General features: G+C 34.7%; 1 protein-coding gene across 1 annotated transcript; it reads left to right on the top strand.

Moving 5' to 3' along the window:
* Nucleotides 1-20,897: 20,897 nt before the first annotated feature.
* Nucleotides 20,898-22,646, top strand: LOC145102111 (uncharacterized). The gene is made up of 3 exons (XM_079039464.1): nt 20,898-21,147; nt 21,571-21,700; nt 21,808-22,646. Exons 1-3 carry the CDS (start codon nt 21,012-21,014, stop codon nt 22,628-22,630), a joined length of 1,089 nt encoding a protein of 362 aa, XP_078895590.1. The 5' UTR covers nt 20,898-21,011; the 3' UTR covers nt 22,631-22,646.
* The last annotated feature ends 1,930 nt before the right edge of the window (nt 22,647-24,576 follow it).

Below are 24,576 nucleotides of genomic sequence, written 5' to 3' on the forward strand. Positions count from 1 at the left end.
CGAAAGCATCAATACTGGCCCACTAGGATATGTTATGCTAGTTGTCTTTATGACTCTTGCATGGTATGTTGGGCTAGGCCTATTTTTATGATGGGATAGGCCCATTGTATGACGGGATAGGCCCATTTTTATGTTGGGCTAGGCCCATGGATTAGGAAGGGAATGGCCCATTGTATGTTATGTAGGGTGCTAGCTGTCTCTGTGACTCTTGCATTTGTATGTCGGGCTGGGTCCATTGGTTTAGTAGGGCTAGGACCATTATGGTGGTTTGGTCCTAATAGGTGGGCTAGGCCCAATGATATGTATGGTATGTGGTATGATGGGTAACTCACTAAGCTTTGTGCTTACAATTTTATGGTTATGGTTTTAGGTACTCCCGGTTCGAAAGGGAAGGGCCCAGCTTGATCCCAGCGCATTCACCCATGTTATGAAATTTTTACCTTATAATTTTTGGGACGTTACAAGTGGGTATCTGAGCCTTGGTTTGAGGGATTTAGGCACACTCTCGGGTGTGACTGAACTCAAACTGAGGAGTTGGTAACCTTTTAAAAGAAAACTAATTTCTAAAAAGATTTTTTTGTCAAGAAAAAGGAGGTGTGATGTGTGCAATCAGCCGAGCTCAAGTAAGTGATTCCCAGAATACCTATATATGTTGATATGTTATATGATATGAATGTTTGCATTCTAGGTTAAGGCTAGGGATACTTTCATGAATAGCATGATAGAATGCCCTAATATGTGATGCCTTGTAGCCTAAGAAGCATTGGATGTTATGATTAGGAATATGTATTGGTATCAGTAATTTCTAAGTGTATTCTTTATAAATTATATACAGTTAGGATCACATAGCCCTAAAATGATTGATTTGGCCTTATTTCTTGTTCCTCATTTGGTTGTGATCCTATGGTAGAGTCCTTTATCCGGCGGTCTATTTAATCGTATATTGTGTATAATATGCATGCATAAGTCAACTGGCAGTGAGAATGGAAGTTCCTACCATGAGTTGTAGTAAGTGAGCGGTGGATATTATCTGTTTATTCTATGGCTTCGAGTGTTACTGCAGGAATGTTGCTTGCTTTGTGCTTTATGGAACTCTTAGTGATACGAGTTACCTATTAAGTGAATATGTCAAGTCACATGTTGCAAAGGTTAAATAATCTTAGAGTGATGGATTTGATTATATTGTGCACCTCTTGTTTGAGTCTAACCATTGTAGGGTTGAGTCTGTTACTCGATGGATTATTTAAGCTCTGTGGCATGTGATTATATTAATGAGGTAGTTAGTTGCTATTAGTGGATGTTCTTCAGCAACTGATGGCAGGGTGAGGTCGAGAACCTAAGAGAACCTAGGAAGTGGTTTAGTGGGTTTGGTTATGCGGATCAGCGAGTACATGGAGTACCAGTTTAAGAGGGTGACCTGGAGGATTCGGGAGAATTCTTAAGGAAAGTATGTATAGTTGTGCGAGGTAGTATTGGGCCCGTACTACTGAAAGAATATGATCCATACTCAAATCGAGGAGAGTCTTGTAGAATCTAGGAAGCATGTGGGATCAGGATTATGGGGTATGTTTTGATCATTTGTATGATTGTTTTTCAGAATGGTGATGATCACAAGTAAAGGAGGTTCAGGTTCTGGTTCAGGATCAGGTGCAGGTATTGAGACGATTGATGAACGGATGCGGGAGTTCATCTCGTGGGAGATCACGCGCGATATTTTGGAGTAGACTCTGGTGATCTTCTCTTCGGTCAAAGAGGGGATCATGGAGATTTTGGATGAGTGTCTGGGCACGTTCCATACTGAGATAGTAGCTATTGTGGGAGCTCACACTCTTTCCTTCTGAGATTTCCGTGCTTGTGGAGCTCCCAGGTTCTTTGGGGAGAAGGACCCCATTGGTAGTTGGAGATGGTTAGCAGATATGATGAACGCTTTCAGGACGAGTTTCTGCTCCGAGGGGTAGAAGGTCAAATTTGCTTCCTGTCTTCTGAAAAACAAAGCTCAAGATTAGTGGGAGGAGGTAGACTGCGCTTTGGGAGGCGAAGCCTTGGAGACGATGACTTGGGATGAGTTTGTGACTCGGTTTAGGAATGAGTTTGCACCAGCTATTAAGGTGCAATAGTTTGTGAGGGAGTTTCAAGACCTTCGCCAGATGACTAAGACTATGGCAGAGATCATTGCTAAGTTCTGGGAGAGGGCTTTATTGTTTTCGCAGTATGCAGCGGATGAGGAGATGAAGAAGGTACAGTATCATGACATGCTGAGGGATAACATCAGGTAGTTTGTGAATTTATTAAGGTGTGAGACCCTGAATGATATGATTACTAGGGCACGGGAATGTGAAATCGATTTGGAGCACCTCGGGAAGAGGAAGCCACAGTAGATTTAGATCGTAGTGCGCTAGGCTAAGAGGCCTAAGACTTAAGATTACACATTGAAAAGGCCATCAAGACATGGGCCGTTGTGCCAAGTGTGGGAAGACCCATGAGGGAGGATGTTGGGAGATAGGTCAGGGATGTTTTAGTTGTGGTCAGATGGGTCACTTAGTTGAGATTACCCCCGCATATCGGTTCCGATGTGTTTTCATTACAACCAGGTGGGACAGAAGTAGGTCGATTGTCCGATATTGAGGGGTGGAGCAGTAAGTGCACCTGCTCCAGTTACTTTGAGGATCACTGACGGTCATGAGGGTAGGGTAGGAGCCCCAGCAGCGAGGAGTCATGCATTGCAGTGTCAGTCAGGGGAGGTCATAGTTTCATCAGATGCTATCATGAATATGTTACTTTTTGTTTTCTTCATGCGTTATTATTTGTATATATATGTGCTTTGGAATCATGTGCTGGTAAGTGTAAGAATTATCTTTGGTTTAGCTCTCTATTATTGCTTTGGCTATATTATCGAGGATTGTTATATTCCAATTTTGCATGGTGAGAGTTATGAGTGGGACACATCTTGTTGATATGGATTTAGTTTGCCCAGTTTTTGTTATAGATAGTTGATGGAAACAATTCGGGGGTATTGCTTGGAAGATCAGTAGATGAATTAGCATGATTAGTTCAACATCAGAGTCAGAGTTCAGAAATGTTAGCGTTGCTCAGCAGGAATGGCAGCTTTTCATGGAAGGACTCTAGGGCCCGATCACTACCATTGCTAAGGAAGGAGCGATAGCAAGCAGATGATGACGGTGATCATGTGGGCTTGTTCAGACATTGGAAGTGTCAAAGAAATTTCAAAATTTTATCGGTGGAATATAGTTAGAACCGCATATATCCCTCGGTAAGTGGGATGTTGGGTAAGAGATCCGTCAGTTTCGGCAAGGGGATTCATTATTCATTATTTCCAGTAAATTGGGCATTGTGTAGCTAAATTTAAGTGATGGAGCACCATTTGGATTTCCGAGGATAGAATCAGGAGCGAACCCACGGAGGGTTCCACATCCTAGTCGGAAGGGAAGCCATATTAAGTAGCGGTCTGGAAAAAAATTGTGCAAGGTTGGGAGTGCAGAAACTTTCAACATCAGATTGACACATTCATAGTAATGCATAGAAAACACATGGATGGATCTAGGTTGAGGGTTGTGTTAGGGCCTATATGTCTGTTCTTATATGATGAAGGCTTTGGGGTTCGAAGCATGACATGAACACCTAATTGGGATATGGGCAATGTGGTTTGACTCATGATTGATCGTGGGTTGGAATGGTAGACGGAGAACATGACTCTGAGTCAGGCTCATGGCTGGTATGGAAGTGTTGTAAGACTATGGGGCAGCCGTAGCATACATAAGGATTATAGACAGGCAGGGAAGTGTTGTAAGACTGCATCGTAGTCACAACATTCACTGGAATGAGGTAGGCCATAGTTGGGGTGGTCGTTGGGCTGAAGGGGGGGTCAGTGCATGCCTGGGCCAAGGCAGACAATATCGTTGGAAGATTTCTCCTTGTTAAGGGAAGAGGGTCATTGTATCTGAGGCGAGGTTAGGCCTGTATTTCACTCGATTCGATGAGACCCGTGGGTGTGGCCCGTTCGATTGTGCAGACTAGGTGGGACCCGTGGGTGAGGCCCGTATGGTTAAATAGTATGGGTGAGACTTATAGGAGATCGGTTGAAATAAGGTAAGGATTATGTTCGGAGGGGAATGACTATGTCGTTAGTGATAAAGGCTAAGGTAGCCTTTATCAGTCAGACTCTCAGTAGGAGCCTGGTGGTTGGACTAGGTGTGAGACTGTCAGTCTCAGTGGTGGATTGGGGATTTTATATCTCAGTTTAGTGGAATGTCGCCATGGAATCAGAATATTTCGGATGAAGTGCAAGTGGAAATATTTGGATCTCTAGATATGAATTGTGCACTAGGTTGGCAATTAGACGAGACTCGCGTTCGGAGTCGTCATTTATATATATATATATATATATATATATATATATATATATATATATATATATATATATATATATAAGATCTTTTCATCAGCAAACTATGGTTATGGAATTTGTCTGCCAAAGGTATCAGTTGGATGGTTCTGGATCAAAAGGATGTTTTTCAGTTTAGATTGTAGTAAGAGGTCCTAGTGATTGTGTTTCAGGATGGTCCTATCTGTGTGGAGGTCCGACAAATCTTTGAGCTTTCGAAATTATACCTTCGATGATTTGTTCACCATTATGAGTATGAGTTCTGATAAGGTTGGGTTTCGATGGCAGCTTTGGAGGGCCGCTAAGAGTATGAGTTAACCTTTCTGATGATTTGGGGAATCGAGAGGTATTGGTTGGATCGTCTGGTTTTCAGGAGGGTGGTTAGGAGTGATTTCGAGTACAAAATATGATTTAAGTGGGGGAGAGTTGTAACACCCTATTTCGAATCATTTCTTAATGTGGGGTCATGACCCAAAGATTAGTTATCATAAGGCTATGGGCCTTGGGGATGCAGAGATTTAGACCCCTTTGGGTGTTGATAATGTAGATTAGGAGATCCTAGAGTTCGGTTTGTGTTTTGGAGCCCAAGGGTATAACCGTAAAATGATATTTTGGGCCTTTATGAATTTGGGATTTAAGTTCGGAAAGTTTTAAGGCAATAGTGAGTTGATAGAAGTGTAGATCTTCTCATTAACTTTGCGGGATATAAGGATCGTCGAAATCGGACTTGGAATGAAGAAGTTATGGCCTTCGGAATTTTGTGGTCTTAGGGCTACGCCTAGTATGTTAGGCGTACATAAGAGTACTTTGGGCATACTAGGTAGGAGGATCGCGGATGGTCCTTGGAGTATGTTGGGCATACCAGTAGTACGCAGGACCTACTCCAGTCAGGTGTAAACCCGAATTTAGGGTCTTGGACCCTATTTAATTGCCTTAAATCAACTCCAAACCCTCTTACCTTCAGCCTCCATCCCATTAAACCCTAGATACAAAACCCTAGCCCCCATTAGAGTGATTCTTGATTTCTTGGTGTGATTTCATGTGCTTTGGATCTCATTGAAGAAGAATGAGCTTCTTGAAGGAGAGTTGGATTGCTTGGAGCTTGTAGATCCATGCTTGGTTTTCTTTTCTACATCTTTTGGAGGTATAAAGTCTCAATCCTAATGGCTCCTTTGTATATATCTAGTTTTAGGTGGTAATTTATCATGTTTTGGTCCCATGGTGGTGGTTCTTATGAGTAGAAGCTACTCCAAAACCTTTGAAACTCATATTTGGTCCTTTTTGAGGTCATTAAGTCATAAAGTTTGGGTCTTATGGAGTTTTCTCCTCTCATGCAATTATTGGTGACCTTTTTATGAAATTTAGGAAGCTTAGATTATGGTTTGGACCCCATGAAGCCATGTAAAGTCATAAAGTCAGGAACTTTATGACTTAAGAGACCCCTTAATGGTCTGATCTATGTTAAGACGTTTTTGTCTTAACCATTAAGAGGTTAATATGAGTTTTGACCCTCTGATGAGTATGTTGGGCGTACGTAGGATTAAGCTCAGCATAATGCAGGAATCAGACATCAACGATTTGTACACTTTTGTGATGGACTGTATCCAGGGTGTACATTTTTGGTACGCGGGGGTGTACTCCCAAGAAGTTCATTTTGGGCCTTGGGCCTTTTGTGAGTTGAGCCATGATGTGTTGGTCCAGTTAAGGGAAAGGTAGATTGGTCTTTTACCCTTTAGAAAGATATAATATTATCGGGGCCTTGGATTTTGGGAAATTATCTTAATTATTAACTACTAAAGAATTGGTTGTGTTCAGTGGGAGGATCTCAGGTGCAACACATGTGTGTTCGGTTATCTAAGACTGAGGTGAGTCTCCTCACTATACATGTGGGTCGAAGGCACCAATGTCGACCTACTAGGAGATATTATGCTAGTTGTCTTTGTGACTCTTGCATGGTATGTTGGGCTAGTCCTATTTGTATAACGAGCTAGGCCCATGGATCGGGAAGGGCTAGGCCCATTGTATGTTATGTAGCATGCTAGTTGTCTCTGTGACTCTTGCAATTGTATGTCAGGTTGGTCCCATTAGTTTGGCAGGGCTAGGCCCATTATGGTGGGTTGGGCCCAATAAGTAGGCTAGGTCCAATGATATGTATGGTATGTCGTATGATGGGGAACTCACTAAGATTTTTGCTTATGGTTTTATGGTTATGGTTTCAGGTACTTCCGGTTTGAAAGAGAAGGGCCCTGCTTGATCGCAACGCATTAATCCATGTTTCCGTAACTCGATGATTTTGGGATTGTACCCTGATGATTGTTTTATTTTGATATACTTTTGAATGTTTGGAAATCATTGGTATTTTTGGCTGAGTTAAAAATGAAATTTTTACCTTATAATTTTTGGGATATTACAAGCGTGGACTTCTTTCCAAACCTGGATCTGATAGGAAGAGGACCAAAAAAATTCATACGAAGAAGATGAAGGGGATCAGAAATAGAAGAACATGACTTTGGCATGAAGGAAGATTTTGTCTTTTTCCTTTTTTCACATGTTGAACATAGTTTATCTTTTACAAACTTCATCTTTGGAATCCCTCTCACAAGCTAATTTTTAGAGATCTTGGAAAATGTTTTTGAAATTTAAGTTAGAGAATCTCTTGTGCTATAACCAGTTCAGATGATACAATGAGCGAGAGAAAAAGCAGCGTCTACGAGAGTTATCAGTGGAAAACATTTCCAAAGTGTAGATATCAACTTGGTGATTAGCCGTGAGAATAATGACTTCCTTTTTATCAATCACCTTTCCTTCCTTCTTGTTAAAGTGAACTTCGTAGTGAATATCACACAATTGACTAATTGATGTAAGATTGTTTTGAAGTCCTTTGACATAAGACACATTATTGAACTCAAAAAACTTGCACTTATTGGTGCCATAACCATTTGTTGCTCCTTTGTTGTTGTCTCCGTAAGTATCTGTAGCGTCGGCCTTTTTTAAATAATCATCCAGGAAGGACTTAAATCGTGTCATATGCCTTGAACATCTGCTGTCTAAGTTCCAAATATGTTCATGACCCTATAGTGCTAAGACACACAATTAGGACATGCTTACCCATTTTACAATGGGTCTCTTAAGAGGAAAAATATTATAGCATTCATCAGGGAGACAATCCAGAGAATTTTTCTTTTTGATCCACTTATTATTTCGAACAATAATATTGTTAGCACGTTTAGTATTTTCCTCGAATGGGCACTCACTAACTTTGTGAGCAGTGTCCACATCGATAACACACCTTGATTCCAAAATCTTTCTTTTTAAAACTTGAATTTTGATTTCTTTTTAGTTTACAAGGAGTTGAATTATGTTGAATTAATTTGAAAACCTTTTATTTCATTCTAGAATCAGATGTGTTGTTGACGTTATACAGAGACAAATCAAGATCATTGCACTCAGATGTGCTAAGAGAATCATCAGTGTCAAAAGATTTTGAAGAAGAGTCGGAGTCAAGTTTACTAATAATGCATTGAGGAAACCCGCTTTAGAAATTTCGTTCACAGAGTGAACTTCAGCTTTAGAAATGGGAAACTTTAACAAAATATGAGTAGTAGGCAAAACATACTCACGAATGGGAGGTTTTTTAGATCGGTCAGAGTAGATAATTTGGATTTGCACTCAACATGACCAATAGAATTGGTGATGCAATGCTTAACAATCATGCTTTGATTAATGAAACTTGTGCTTACAAATCTACTTTTAAAATCCTCTTCATGATAAAGAGCATTTTCGAAATTTTTCTCAGTTTCAAAGATTTTGAAAATTTCAACAACATTGTCAATATTCCACCAATAATTTTCCCATACTGATAAGGAAGTTCAACGTTTATAATTTTTCTTCAGCTTAAAGTGAGAATGTGCCTAATTGTTAATGATAGATTGAATCTTTTTGGCAAGTTCTTCAAATTTTCCTTTTTTAGAGAAGAGAAATTTATTTGATAAAGAAAGATTTGTTTTTTCATTTTTAATAGAGAAAAAGAGTTTTCACTGGCAATCGGTTTTTGTTTTAAGATCTGAATGTTAGAGTAAAGAATATGCTTCACTTGGTTAAATTTGAAAGATCAAAACGCAAATGATTAAGCATATCAACCTTTTCATTTGAAGAATAGTTAATGAAATCTTAACTTGATACATCGTGGTGGAGTCCCAGTCCTGCAACTTGGAGTCTTTTGCTGCTTGTGATAGATCAACTTTGAATATGCTAGAGCTGCTACTTGATTCCTCAGTGTAACACTCATTGATGTGAGCCGTTAGACACTTCACTTATGACTTGCTTTCAGACAATACATCATGTATCCATCCTTCTTTTTTCTTTTCTTTAGTGTCTTTGAATGCAACTGACAGAGTCTCCGTCATCTTTTGTGCAATTTTGCAATTTTGAACTTGACGATAAACATGATAGGTAAGAGAGTTTCCTATAGAAACTCTTGCCTTTACGTATAGACTTTTGAGTCTCTTGTCTCCTTCGTTATGTCCTAACTTTGACTTCTGCTTTAAGTATGGACCATGTTCCATTATGTGTGACATGTCGTAGTCTGTGGCTTCAAGAACAACCATTGCTTTTGACTTCCACATAGGAAAATTGTTTTCATCGAACAAGGGAATTTTGTTCAAGGCAAAGGATTTTGGAGTATATTGAGATGAGGAGGCCATAATAACTTGATTGTATCAGAAAACCTATTCTAGTACGACCTGTAGGTTCAATGATCATATCTAAAAACTATAAGAATAATATGATTGTCACAGAGATGTTTTCACTAAGAATGTTTCTCACAAAGAGAACAATGTGCACAAAGTGGCTATTATGGTTAAACCCTATTACAAGAATATATAGAAAGACGATTACATAAATCCCTACATTAACGAGAATATATATATATATATATATATATATATATATATATATATATATATATAGAGAGAGAGAGAGAGAGAGAGAAAATTAAGCAGATGTCGAGCCCCGTCCTCCTTCGAGGAGAAAGCAGGCCATGGTTGGCGGTACAAAAATGGAACATTAATGGATGATGCAGAAATCAAGCGACGGTATGTATGAGATGTGGATCAACGACGATGACGGTTGAGTTACAGAGAACAAACGATGGTCAGGTTAAACAAATGGTGGGGTGTATGGTAAAGGAGGGTGATGTGTTTGGTGATTTAGGGTGTGGTATATGAGTAGCGTGGATCTAGGTTAGTTTAGTTAGGGATGGGGTGTGGCATATTTTCTCTTTTCTTTAATTAAAAATGATAAATTAAAGAAACAACAAAAAAAATTAACATAAAATATACAAAGGTAAAATAGTCTTTTGTATGCACGGACCAACGCAAAAGAAAAAAAAAGTTTGGAGATGATACATAAATATTACCCAAATCATAGGACTATTCGTGTAACGTGCTCTTTAAAATTAATATACATATGCAAATATACATATGCATAGAGCTTGACAAAGTGACCTACGAGTGATGTAAGAATGTTTAATATCTTGAAACATTGCATGATACATGATAGAAACCCGTGGATTTAATTTCATAGTTGACTAAAAAGACTACGTGGCGGCTTCATTGCGGAGTACAGCTATTAATCTATCATACGACGACATTGTAGACCACCTCCACCGCCCACACCTCGCCGGAAAACGATGTCTGTGGCCGTCAAACCCTTTTGTTAAAAGCAAAGTCGAGTAAAATATGGACAGGTTATAGTGTATTTACAAATTAAGAGAATAAATTATTTTTTTAAAACATTTAGAGTTTATTTATTGTTGAAAAAACCTATAATTTTATATTTTTTAGAAATCATCATACTGATATATAAAAATAAATTGTTTTTCAAAAAAATTCCATTAATAGTATAAATGTAAGTTCCGAATTCTCCTACGAATCAATCGGATTCACTTTGATGGTGTGGAATCCCAATGAAAGTGAATAATGCAAGATATAAGATGAATAAGCACACAAAAGATTAATCTCCAATGCAAACTATTAGATTCAATAGTCGGGTACATAAGATTCACTGTTACACTTGATTTCTCTCGGTTTCACTCTCATTCACGTCCTTGGCATATGGCAACCCCTAGAACGTCCAACCCTCTCTTTTTACTCACTTTCAAGCCTAAATAACTCTATATATACCTAGGCCTAATAACCAAGATATAAGATTCAATAGTCGGGTACATAAGATTCACGGTTACACTTGATTTCTCTCTGTTTCACTCTCATTCACGTCCTTGCCACATGGCAGCCCCTAGAACGTCCAACCCTCTCTTTTAACTCGTTTTCAAGCCTAAATAACACTATATATACCTAGGCCTAATAACCAAGCCCAAGCCCAAAACCTAAACAAACAATATAAAGCCTAACCGAAATCACACACGATTTCGTTCCAATTACAAGAAACTCAAGGGGATTTCGGCCTAGACTGAAAACTCTAAAGCGTTATGAAAAGCAAAGTATAAACCACAATTTATGACTTAACAATCTCCCCCTTGGTTTATAGCTTTCTTTTCTTATGACCTAACAAACTCCCCCAGGGATTGTAGTTTTCCTTTTCTTTTCAATCTTCGCTTTGTTCTTAGCTTCGGCTTTTATCTTTAAATTCTTTACAACTTCAAGATGAACTTATGAATCTTCATGAATAACTTCATCTTTAGTAGTTGGACTTCCTTTAAGATTTGACTTTGAAAGCACATTGGGTGAGGAGGCTTCTTGTAGAGATTCTTGAAAAATGGCGTTTTCAGCTTGAGAATCTTCAGAGAGAATAACATAGAGAACGAATCTTCTGGATCACTTCAGCAGGTACATAGATAGCAACAAATTGATTGAGGAGGCTTCAATGCAACTTGTCACATAATCTTCAGGTCAGCTTCACATTTCTTCTGGGGTTGAAAGATTGTATGTTGAAAAATGATCTTCACTTCTAGTTCCTTCAAATGAATGTTCTTGAATGATCACTGATGCGTCATGAGAAGTAACCGTGACTAAAAAGTCCATGTGGATCACATAAAGAATCATAAAGACCCTTCTCACCACAGTTGTTCAAGGATTAATCTTTGGCTCAGAAAGAGACTTCTCGCAGTATCTATGTGAACTCGGAGGAACGTACTGCGATTTGTTGAGTATCGAAGAACTACTCATGGCCAGTTTTGATGTTAGCCCTGTATATCATTGATCATAGATCTCAATACAGTTATCAAGTTAACAAGTTAACTTGGCCCTTGGCAAGACGTTCAACGATACATGTTTCCCTGTTGGGTGAATCGCCCTGGTGCCATGACAGTTCTTAGGTAAAGAAAGCTGACAAGACCAATCTGACAATATGTACTGTTTCAGATTTTCAATTCCTTAGATACGACAATTCTTAAAAAAGAAATTTTCTGACTGGCATTTTGTACAATGTCACACCAGGTATGAGTCATTATCTGTCAATTCATGGGTGAAATCTAGAAAATATAAAATGTTCACCGTCAGTTCATTAATAACTGGTTTTGGATTTTGGGTTTCACTTAGAGTCATGGTGACAACGACATCTAAGATCATAAACACAGATTTTTTGGCAACCGTCAGCCGAGTTGTTTTATAGTCGAACCTCAAAGGGTACCGGTACGTAGAAATGATTTGATGGAGAAAATTTTAGATATGGGTGAAGAATGGGTGGGTGTTTCACATTGGCCATGGTGAAAATGACCTTTCATCATTAACATTGGATGCGAATACTCCTATTAAGACTGGTATATGTCTCAATATGGAAGAGTCTATCACTCGCATGTGAATCATCCGTCAATTCCTTGTGAAAGTAGTGTGAAGTGCAATGACCGTCAATTCCTTTCCCATTTTCAGGTTTCTTCTTCATGCTCAGAATATTTGGATACATACTCCTTGAGTCTCATCTTCTCCTGAATTCACTTAAAATTTTTTTTTAGATAAACATAAAAAATAAAAGTAAACTTAGCACACTAAGAAATAAAAATAAAAGTAAAATACGCTCAAAAACACTATTTTGGATTTTTGATTTTTTTGAAAAAAAAATAAAACATAAATGAAAATATTTTTGTATTTTTAAAATTTTAAAATTTTTTGTTTTGTTTTGTTTTTTTTAATTCTCCCCCTAAATTTGTGCATATAAGAAAATATGAACAAATTTAACAAAAAACAAAAGTAAAATACAAAATGTAAATTTTTTTAATTTTTGATTTTTCTAATTTTTGTTTTGATTTCTCCCCCTTAAATTGAGCACGGGGTAGAAATAAAATAAATACGCAAAATTAAAAGAAATTTGTCTTTGAAACGAATCATTTTAAGAAAAACTCACGAGTATCGAAAGAATTCAAACCAAAAGTCAGCAATTGAAGACGCAAGCAGCAACGAATTCAACCTTAACTGTCTTTAAATCTTGAAACAGATCCAAAAATTCTTCGCATCATTAAGCACTAACCCCATTTGTGATCCTCTCCTTTTCTTCCTTTCCCGCAAAGGACAGATACTCTCACTTAAAGTTTTGAATGGTGTACAGTTGAGAGATGTCCCCTACCATGTGCTTGGAACAGCCACTATCAACAAATCGAAGTCTGATGATATTCCTCCATAGCTGCTCCAGCACAGAGTGCAGGATTAGTTGGTCTTTGGAACCCAATCTATTTTGAAATTGGGTTGACCTTTGTCATCAATGCAGGGTACTCTCTCCCATGACATATCCTGTTTTTTATAGCCAGAAGATGAAGAAATATTAGAGCCATTAGAAGAATTGCGAGAGTGAACCTTCGAAACCCATCTGTAGTTGGGTTTAACCCATTTCTTGTTCGATCGGATGGGTACCTTATCGCTTGCTTTAGAACTTGAAGTCGGCCAACGAGATGACTTTGACCTAACCGATCTTTGTTTCACTGGAGCATCTTTTTGAATGGGGCTTCTTGGCCGACATTCCCTTCTTGTTGTTGGAAGTTGATTTATTGATCTTCTTTGCATTCCAGTCACCATTGTGCGATCGTGACTTCGAATGATTTCCTTTGGAGGATCTCCTTCTTGGCACGTTCTGCCAGCCTTGTCTGTAGTAAGGAACATACGAACGATGTGGGCAATTTATGGTAATGTGACCGAGAGTCCCACAGATAAAGCACGTCTGTCTTTTCATATAAATCATATTGTGACTTGGTCCTTGTCCAACTGAAGTTCGTTTCGAAGAACTTCCACAAGAACAAGCACAAGAGCATTTGTTAGAATGCTTGACAGATTTTTGTGGTTGGGATTTTTTAACAGTGGGAGTGTCATCATCACAAACTTTTGAACCACCTTCAGCAGACTCAAAATTGGTTTTGCTCTGCTCACTCCCATCTTGAAATGCTTCTTTATCTGTACTTAAAGTAGAGGCATTAGTACAGTTTATCTCAATATTCTCAGTTGGGCCGGATTGTTCCGTCTTAACTGAAGTTGGTACAGGTGGCAGCCCAAACTGAATAGGTGTCTCTACTTCATTGGTTTCAATGGGTGAGGTATAATTATCATTAAAGGGAGGTGGAACATTATGATACCCTAGACCCTTATTCTGATTATCTTTAAATTTTAACTGTTTTTTCAATCATGGACTCTACTTTCTTACTTGACACATCAAACTTTTTAAAATTAAAGTCTGCATTTTTAAACTTATTTTTCAATGTATCAAGCCTGGCAGTTAGATTGGCTATCTCTACTTGAACATAGTTGTATTTTTCACATTTAATACTATATTCTTTTTAAAACTTTTGTTTGGGCCTCTAATTGTTGTTTTAAGGGTTTTTGAGCCTTCCTGAGAGTGTATCCTTCATATTTAAGGTCCTCAATTTCTCTAATTAATATATCAATTTGATCACGATAAAGTTTAATTTATCACTACATGCTTGAGAATAGGAAGTTCCATTGACCTCTTTTATGATTGATGAACTCGTTATTCACCAAAAAGGATAATTTACCAAAAATAGTAATTGTTATAAGTTCCCTTTGATTTAAAACTCGAAAGTCAAGCTTGAAAGTCAAATTTGAAAGGTCAAAATTGAAAAGTCAAACTTAAAAGTCAGTCTTGAAAAGTAAAACTTAACAGTCAAACTAGAAAGTCAAATAATAAAATACAAACTTAAAAATCAAATCTGAAAGTCAAACGTGAAGAACTTGAAATTTAAACGAGAAAGTCAAAGTTAAAAGTCAAAGGTCAAACTTAAAGTCAAAAGTCAACTTTGAAAGTCAAACATGAAAGTCAAAGTTTTTTGTCCAAAAAGAATAACCTTTACTGAAGACAAAAATTTCTAAACCGAAAACGAAAATTTCTAGACTAAAACCGAGAATATTTGACTTAAAAACGAGAGTATTTGACCAAAAACGTGACTTTTTGATCAAATATGAGGCCTAAGGACCAAAAACGAAATTATTGGATCAAAAATATGGCAATTTGACCAAAAATAAGGTAAAATATGGAAATTCTGAAATTTAGGCCAAGATTGCGAAGTTGGATATCCGAATCTGAGATTAGAGGCAAAAACATGAGGCTGAGTAGCGAATCTGAAATCAGGCTTTGACCACAAACACAGAGGCTGCTGACCGTAAACCCTCGCTCCGAGATCTTCGCTTTGCACCGTAAACCTCCAGACCATGAACCTGCGAGGCGCGTCCGAGATTTCCGAGGCCAAACCAAAATCCCTGCTGACGACCGAGAATGTCCGAAGCTGCTGCTGGCCGCCTAGGGTTTGACCGAGACCGAGGGTTTCGTTGGGATTTCGCAAATTTTGGCCAAAAATCACCCAAAAGTTTCCAAAAACACGGGATTTTCAATATTTTAATACCAAACTCAATCTAAACTCCTAAAATATGAAGAACACGAAGAACATTGGCCAAAAATTCATAAAATATAAATTAAAGCTATGCGGCATTTGGAGTAATATGAGAAAATCAGCAAACTTTGAAAGTATAAATCAAAGCGACCATTTCTGTATTTTTTTTTATCAATATATGGACCATATTTCTGTAAATTATAGGGACTATTTATGTAAGCATAGTTTTAAAGCAAGGTTTTCTTATGTAAATACTAAGGCGGTAGCAATCCAAGGACCAAAACTATCAACCTTCCAAACTTATTGTGGCCAAAACTACAAAAACAAACCACTCTAAGGACCAAAATTGTCAACCTCCCAAACTTGTTGTGACCAAAACGTAAAATATGTAAAGTTTTGTGTCCAAAACTTAAAGCATGTGAAATTTACCGTATTCACATTGTTAAACAACTCATTCTCTTAATAATTCTCATAGCATACAATATTCGCACAATAATTAGTTCTAATACTTGAACCTAGCTCTCTCTCTCTCTCTTTCTATATATATATATATATATATATATATATATATATATATATATATATAATATGAATCTGATCTTTATGTACAATAATCAGTACAATATATGATTGTATTACTATCTTTAGTCTACATAATTGGCATTAACATTAGAAACGATGAATATATATATATATATATATATATATATATATATATATATATATATATATACTACAAGAATAAGCACCTATAGGGACGACATGTCGTCGCCATAGAGTTGACCATTATTTTTTTACTTTTGATGCTACAACGACGACTTCTTGTCTCAACATGTTAAGTGGGAAAACAAGTGGATTCGGCGCGTCTTGTTGATAACTATATAGACGACCTGTCATCCCTATAGAACCCATTATATATATATATATATATATATATATATATATATATATATATATATATATATATATATATATATATTTAACTGGAAATCGAACAACGACGTCGTTTATTAGAGGCTATAGGGACGATATGTCATCCCCATAGTGTTAAGATCTGAGAAGCCCTTTCCCGTTAGTCGTCTTCGATCTTCTTTGTTGCTCTCTCAGGAGGCGATTTGCTCACATCGATTAGCTTCTCTCAGGTGTTTTACCAAACATTTTAACACCAGCTCATTCACGCCTCCATCTCCATTTCTCTCACAGGTTTGTTCAAGGTTTTTAGAGCTTAATCAATTTTTCCTTAAATTTCATTCAAGCTAATGCACATCTTGAGTTTTGTATGTTTTTTTGTTCCTTCTTCTTCATCCCTAATAGGTGGTTTTCTATGGTTTCACAGCTTCTTGTTTTGAAGAAGGATCATATATTCCTCAACGTAGCTTCTGCAATTAAAAGGTATTTTGTTTTTTTTCAACGATATATGTTTTCAATCTTGATTCTCTTGTTTCTAAATCACTTTTATTTTGAGATTCATATGCTATTTATATGTTATTTAGGGTTATTAAGCCTTTTAATTGCTGATTTTCAATGCATAACGATTAAACATCACTGCAATACTTAGGATCTGAAGAACATACTCCTTAATTGATTGTTTAAGATCTTTACACTCTAATTTGATAGTATTATATGATTCATTTCATAGTCTGTATGTCTGATTCTTCATCACTTAAGCATAAACATGTTATTCAATACATCCTTGTTGCAATTTTTCAATAATGTCATGGATATGTTTTCTTATTCCATAACTAAATAATTAAGTTATTATTACTGATTGTTGATTTGTAAAAATAATTCAGTTCATAGTTAAACCATCATCCTTGTATTTGTTCTTGCAGCTTTGTGATTTGTTTTCTTTCATCATTATATAACTTGCCATGATTGATTGTGACGTTGAAATCCTTATGTTAAAGGCTCTTTTGTCTTAAAGAAGGTTTTCTAATTGAAATTCCTTTATTGTCTCTTAACCTTATTGTTGATTGGCAAAGTTTCTTGGTATTGAAATTACTATGAGGATTGCAATCCTTCTCTTCTTTACCTCCTGCGAAACTACTACTTGTATCACCTGCACTTTGGAATTGATGGAATGGGAATCAGAAACCAATTGACATTCTTCTTATGCAATCTCATGTCAGAAGAGAAAAGATCAGTGAGAGGATGAAGTTCCTTCAAGATCTAGTTCCGGGTTCAACAAGGTATAAAGAAAAAATTCATATTTATTATATATGGAAATTTTGTACAAACTATTTGTAATTTGAGATGGAATTTTTCTTTTTCTTTTTATTTTTAATTAAATATGACAGAAAGGCTATTATGATGATGAGATTATAATTTACGTACAATCATTACAGAGGCAAGTTGAGGTATATACAGACTAATTCAAATATAAAATATGTTACTTTTCTTAATTGTCTAAATATTAATATATTGATTTTTTGTAGTTCTTGTCAATGAAATTGGCAACCGTTAATCCTATAACATGTATAAACATGAAATACGCTTTTCATACCATATCCAACTTTCTTGCCAAGAGGCATTTTTGTAATTCCCATACTTTTTATGTATTTTTCTGACTTTCCAAAGGGCATCCATGTCAAACGTCATGAAACCTCTTAGTAGATGAATTCAAAGTCAAGATAGTTTAAGGCTCGTGGTAGAAGGAGGAGGCGAGAACACGTTTGGTGGTAGCTTGTGGGTGTGAATCAATGTTTAATTTGTATAAAACTTTTAAACAATTTCAAATTATGTAGTATGTTTTGGTAAACAATTAATTGTATAAGATATTCAAATGTTTTTATATTCTATGATATTTTAATGCTTTTGTAGTTAAATTTAGTGATTTTTCTCTTTTGTTTTTAGAAAACTAGAAAAATAATAAAAATATAGTAGTCAAATGTAAATTTTGTACATCATCTATGGAGAGGGCATTTTGTTGCTACAGATCTAGCTATAGCTAAGGACGACAGATTGTCTCTATGGGTCAAGCAATTGGGAGGACAACCACAAACTAACAATGATGATATGTCATCCCTAAAAGGTATGTATAGCAACAACTCAAGCAATCTATTACGACACGACAATAGTGACGACTTTCTAACCTATAGAGACGACAATTTTCGTCTTTATAGGTTTTGTTTCTTGTAGTGATATATATATATATATATATATATATATATATATATATATATATATATATATATATATAGGATTAGGTTCAATAGAGAACCATTATTAACAAAAAAAACCAATGAACTAATCGTGAGCATTATAAATCATAATGATCAACGACTAATGGAATGGATGTGCATTTGTATATCAAACGTACATACTAGATTATACCATAAAACTCACATATTTATCAAAAAACCCACAACTTTTTTTCATTTAAATTTTTTAAGCCATACTTTTTATGGAAAAAAAAACCGAATATACCATTGTTTATAATTTTTTGTCCTCTTTTCATAGATATCTATGTTAACATATAAAAAACAAACTTCTTTAAAAAAAAACTACTTCGTTTTGTTTTTTTGTTTTCAATATTTAAGTTTATTTTTATCCAAAAAAACTAATCATACCAAAATCTTAATTTTTTGTCATCTATTAATAAACATCAAAATCGATTAAAAAAACTCCATCAGTTCATATTCACACTATAAATCTAAATTGTAATATTTCAATTATAACATTCACAATGTGAATCTGACTTACTATTTCAACTCTATGATCATTAACAAATTAAGTGAAATTTACATATGAATCAGAATATATTTTCATGTAGCTTTATAATATTTTAACGTTTTGATCACTCGTAAATCAGTTTTGTAAAATCAACTAATTGATTTATTCACATTGTCAATCTGAACCGTATATAATTTAGTTTTCAGAATTTACATGTGAATCTGAGTTACTATTATTCATACTATAAATCTGAGCATATTCACAATGTGAATCTAAATTGAAATTTCGATTTTTTTTAAATATCAATTTGAATCTATGTTTAAAGAATATCAAAAAATACGAATATTGATATATTTCAATAAAAAAATAGACTTTAATTGTTCAAAAAACAAAGAAAAAAAAAAGTGGATTTGTTTGAAAAAAAAATCATTTTTTATCTATCAATATCGATCTCTATGGAAAGATAACGAAAAATCATGAACAACGGTATATTCGTTTTTTTTTATAAAAAACATGTCCTAGAAAAATTAAACTAAAAAAAATGAGTTTTTGTTATAATCGGATGCATGTGCGTTCATTGTAAAAGCGTACAACCCTTTTTTTTTGCTGTTGATTGTTTTAAATTTCGATACTTTGGATTGGTTCTTTGATTATATATATATATATATATATATATATATATATATATATATATATATATATATATATATATATATATGTGTGTGTGTGTGTGTGTGTGTGCGTGTGTGAAAGAGAGAGAGAGAGAGAGAGAGAGAGAGAGAGAGAGAGAAAGATTGTTAATTAAAAAATAAATATTTACATTCACATATAACCTGAATAACTTCATTTGCATTTACGTGCATTCACATAAATATTTACAAAATATTGTTTATATGTGGATTCAAATAAAAATTTATATTTATATATGATCTTAGTAATTCAAATATGAATCTAAGTAAATTAATTTGTACTTCTTTAACAATCTCAACATTTTGATCGTTGATCAAATAAATTTAATGATTCTTTCCTAATAAATAAATTATTTTGTCATATGTAATTTTATGGTTATTTTAAATTAATTTTTATTTCACATGTTATTTTTTGGTATTTTTATTTTATGAAATTATAGATAATATTTATATTCAATAATAAATGTATATCAATTTCATTAATGAACTTTCTTTTTAATTTCAAAATTACCAAACTAAAAGTTCGTAAATTTTCTTTATTTATTTATCCAAATTATTTGTTTAAATTTAAAAAAGAAAAAAAACACTTTAATTTTTATAATTCAATATTTTCTCATTTTTCTTATAAATTTATACTTATCAAATGTTTAGAATTTTGTATTTAATTTTTTTAAATAAATTCATGTAATACATGAGTCTCACACCTACTTCACAAATAAATTACTCGCATTCACATGTAAGCTGAATACATATTCACATTTACATCTAAATATATTGTCTTATTATACTTGAGAAAAATCAATCTCATTGTACCAATAGCATTCAAATTTTTGTAAATATTTTTTTATCTTTTATGTTTATGAATTATAAGAAAGATTTACATAGACGTAGCGGGTAAACGAACAACAAGCTGTGCCGCAATCCTAAAAAATTCATTTGTAATATTCTAATTTTTTACCATGTCAACATTTTAATTATTTACATAAGAATTTTGTGAGATTCATACATATAAGTTTACCCATATAGTCATATTCACATGTAACTTACACAAATCAATATTTCAATGTCACATGATAATAACTACAGTGTGAATGTCAGCGGGTGAATCAAATACAATCCAAATTCATAGCTTGAATGACAACAAGTTGAAAATTCAAAAAAATAAAACTTTTTGTATATATAAACTATGGACGTGTATGTTATATTTCCAAGAAGAAGGGACACGTAGCCATTTTTGTTAAAAGGACGGCCACCCAAAGTCTCAATCTAATTGACTTCCTTTAATTTTGATCGTCCTCCATATTTATACGTACGGCTACCTCCACTTTACACGCATTCAATTCTCTTTGTACGTCTCTCTCTATATAACAGCAGAGTCTGAAACTGATCTAATTAGTTCAACACCATGGGAAGAACGCCTTGCTGTGAAAAGAATGGTGGTATAAGGAAAGGTCCATGGACTACTGAAGAAGATCAAAAGCTCATTGATTACATTCACAAGAATGGTTATAGAAATTGGAGAACGCTGCCCAAGAATGCTGGTATGTTTCTTTCATTCTTGTCTGGTTGTCTTCTCGTGCTTTTTCGGTTTTAAAACAACCGAATTTGAATCAAATTGGAATGTAAGATCACTATATATAATATTTTTGTTTTATTTTGACCAAACTATATTTAATTTGTTCTTAACAGAAAGACCAAATACCATATATAGTTGAGTAGTAAATCCTAAGCTTTATAACGATTACATTTTGTGCTACATTTATAAACATTGACTAATTGTATTAATTTACTGTTTTTCTTTATTTCTTGTTATAATATAATTTTCAATCTTGAGATTGAAATGGTTACGTTTAAAAGTCAAAGAAGATAGCCTTTACCCATGTTTCTTCACGGATAACATGTTTTGTATAACTTTTTTTTAGTTTTAGTTGATTTCTAATTTTGTTTTAATTATATATATATAGGTTTGCAAAGATGTGGAAAAAGCTGTAGGTTAAGATGGACGAATTATCTTAAGCCTGACATTAAAAGAGGCAAGTTTTCTTCTGAAGAGGAAGAAACAATCATTAAACTTCATAGTATATTGGGAAACAAGTAAGTCAAAGTTCTCAAAATGTCATTTTCTAACATGGGATTAATTTATTAAAAATTTAATCTTTATAATTGTGTGGTGTCTAACCATTGATATTTTGTTATTGCAGATGGTCAACAATTGCAGCTCATTTACCTGGACGAACTGATAATGAAATAAAAAACTTTTGGAATACCCACATCAGGAAAAGGCTTCTTCGAATGGGAATTGATCCGATCACTCACAAAACTCGACTTGATATTCTTGCTCTTTCATCTATTTTGAACTCGTCTATTTACAATTCGCCTCAAATGAACTTGTTGAGGATCCAACCCATGGTTAACCCTGAATTGTTGAGGTTAGCGGCTTCACACCTCTCATCTCTAGGCAATCAAAACCCTAACTTCATTCACCAAAAAGACCTTCTTGAAAATACCCTACAAGTTCAAGAAAACCATCATTTAGTCCAAGATCAAACCCTAATTCAAGAAATGTCAAATTGTACTTCATTGAGTACACCTACTTGTGTTGTTACATCTTCATCTGAAACATCCAAGCTCATACAACCCAATGTAAACGAATTTCCTTCTAGTATTTCTGATTTTAAACCTCAAACTTATCCATATATTGATATTTTAACTTGTAATAATCTCGAGAACTTCGTCACCTTATATGACAACTATGGTTATCACATTAATCCTCAATCAAATGTCAGCAACAAATTTTGCCTCACGTCAAGGTTCGTGGATTCTTCAACAGCTTCATCAAGCTCAACTCTTATGAACTCGATTTCTAATTCAACTTACATCGATGGGAGCACCAGAGAAGAAGATAGAGAAATAGGAAACTGTAATAACTTGTTTAAGTCTGAATCCCAAGAACTATTGAATCCTAATTATGTAAGTGATGATTATATGTTGGTTCAAATCAATAATAATTTGAAGGGTTTTTGAATCCCTTCTGTTTTAATGCTTTATATGTTTTTATTAATTTATTACTGATTTCAAATATAAACCATGATTTAAAACTACTGTAAATATCTATATTTTAGACGTGTCCTTGGTACGCCAAACTTAAAAGGACACGATATGCTTACGGTTTACTTACATCGGTTATGTCTTGGGTTACACACCAAAAGAACTATCCATCCATTATGTTCAAAGATTATATAAACTCCTCGGAGTGGTGCTCCAGAAATCATAAATCATACTTTTTGCTCTTGTCATATGATTGTGATGTCATTTAAAAAATTAAAATAAAATAAAATAAAAAGGTATGATTTCTTTGTCACAAACTAGGTGTGATGTTGTTTCTTTATCAAATGTGGTGCCATTTTTTTAATAATTTAATTTAAATAAAAACTTCATTTTTAATTAAAAAAACATAAAATTACTTCAAAATAAAAAATAAAAAATAAAAATAAAAACATTATATTGCATTATTTAAAAAAACATAAAATGAAATTAAAAAAAAAAATCTTAAAACCTTAGAAAGTTAAAAAAAAAATTAACTAGAATTTAAAACCTACAAACATAAAAAACAATAAAAAAAACACAACAAACGATTAACAATACAAGTCATCGTCAAAGCAATTTCAAGCTCATCCACAGTCATGTTCACTGTGTCTAGCGTTAGTATTTTTAAGCCACTGTCTCTTTGTTTCCTACGCTTTCTTTCGGAAGCAATTTGCAAAAACTTGTTCATTCTTTCTTTTATACCCTTTACATTGCCGCCTATTTAATTTCTTTCAACTCATCCGAATTTACCGGTTTGCCGTTGTCTTTGCGTTTTGCTTTGTCCTTTCCCACTGGTCGGGAATGTGGTACAACTTGAACGGATTCATCATTGTTGGGGTCGAAACCAACACGAGCATCTAATGTAGTGTGGTCATATTAAGTTCTTGAGTGTTTTGAACCACTATTGATATGCACGTCAGGTGTTTTTCTCTTTTTCCATTTTTGGTTATCTTTCACGAGATTCCAAAAGTTAATAAACTTGAAAGTCTTCTTGTTTTTTTTCCTAGTATAGTGGTACACTTTTAGAGCTTTCTACAAAATTACTTCATCACTTTCTTCACTTTTCCATTGACTTTGCATGTTGTTATACAAATCATTCAACAACATGATTTCCTTATTTGTCTTCCCCCATTTGGAATACACTTGTTCCTTTGAACGATACCCTAGAAAGTTCAATCCTTTGTGGAACCTTTTTGTAACTCGCCTCCAAAAATGGTCACGTTTTTGGTCTTTTCCTGTCTTTGCGTCGTCAGAAATATCGATCCATGTTTGTGCCAATGCCATAACTTCTTCGGGTTCCCATGCCTTGGCTGTAACATCCCAAAAACACCGATAAATTTTTTATTTTTAATAACATCAAAACCATACATCATGTGTTCGAAAACCAATCAACGTGCAATGTATCAACGTCATCAGAGTAAAATAATCATCGATACATAAATCATAAGGGGATACTGTGAAGTGAAGCCGAGCTCTTCCCTCTAGAATTGGAAGTACCTGAAAATAGGTTAAACCTCAAAACCGTAAGCACAAAGCTTAGTGAGTTCACCAAATCTGCTCATTCCCATGGTCTTGATCGATAAGTTTCCAACTTTATCCATTAAGACATCTCATTAAGAAAATATCTCTAAACCTAGATCCTTAAAGACTTAAAGAAGCAAAGACCTAGCCATTAAGCCCTTAATCACCAAAGACACTCCTTCAAACTTTCCAAAAGATTTTCCTTCACCTAATGGATCATAAATATTAGTGTTTTGTGGACATGCATATCTCTTCCATTTTACTTAAAAAAATATGTATGAAAAGGGCTCAAACTCATGCATGATTTCCAAACCACAAAAAACTTCTAGATCTATGAGATATAATGATTTTGGGACTCAAAG

Source organism: Lactuca serriola, chromosome 4, assembly GCF_051521515.1.
Source record: "Lactuca serriola cultivar US96UC23 chromosome 4, Lser_US96UC23_V15, whole genome shotgun sequence".
Taxonomy (NCBI): Eukaryota; Viridiplantae; Streptophyta; class Magnoliopsida; order Asterales; family Asteraceae; genus Lactuca; species Lactuca serriola.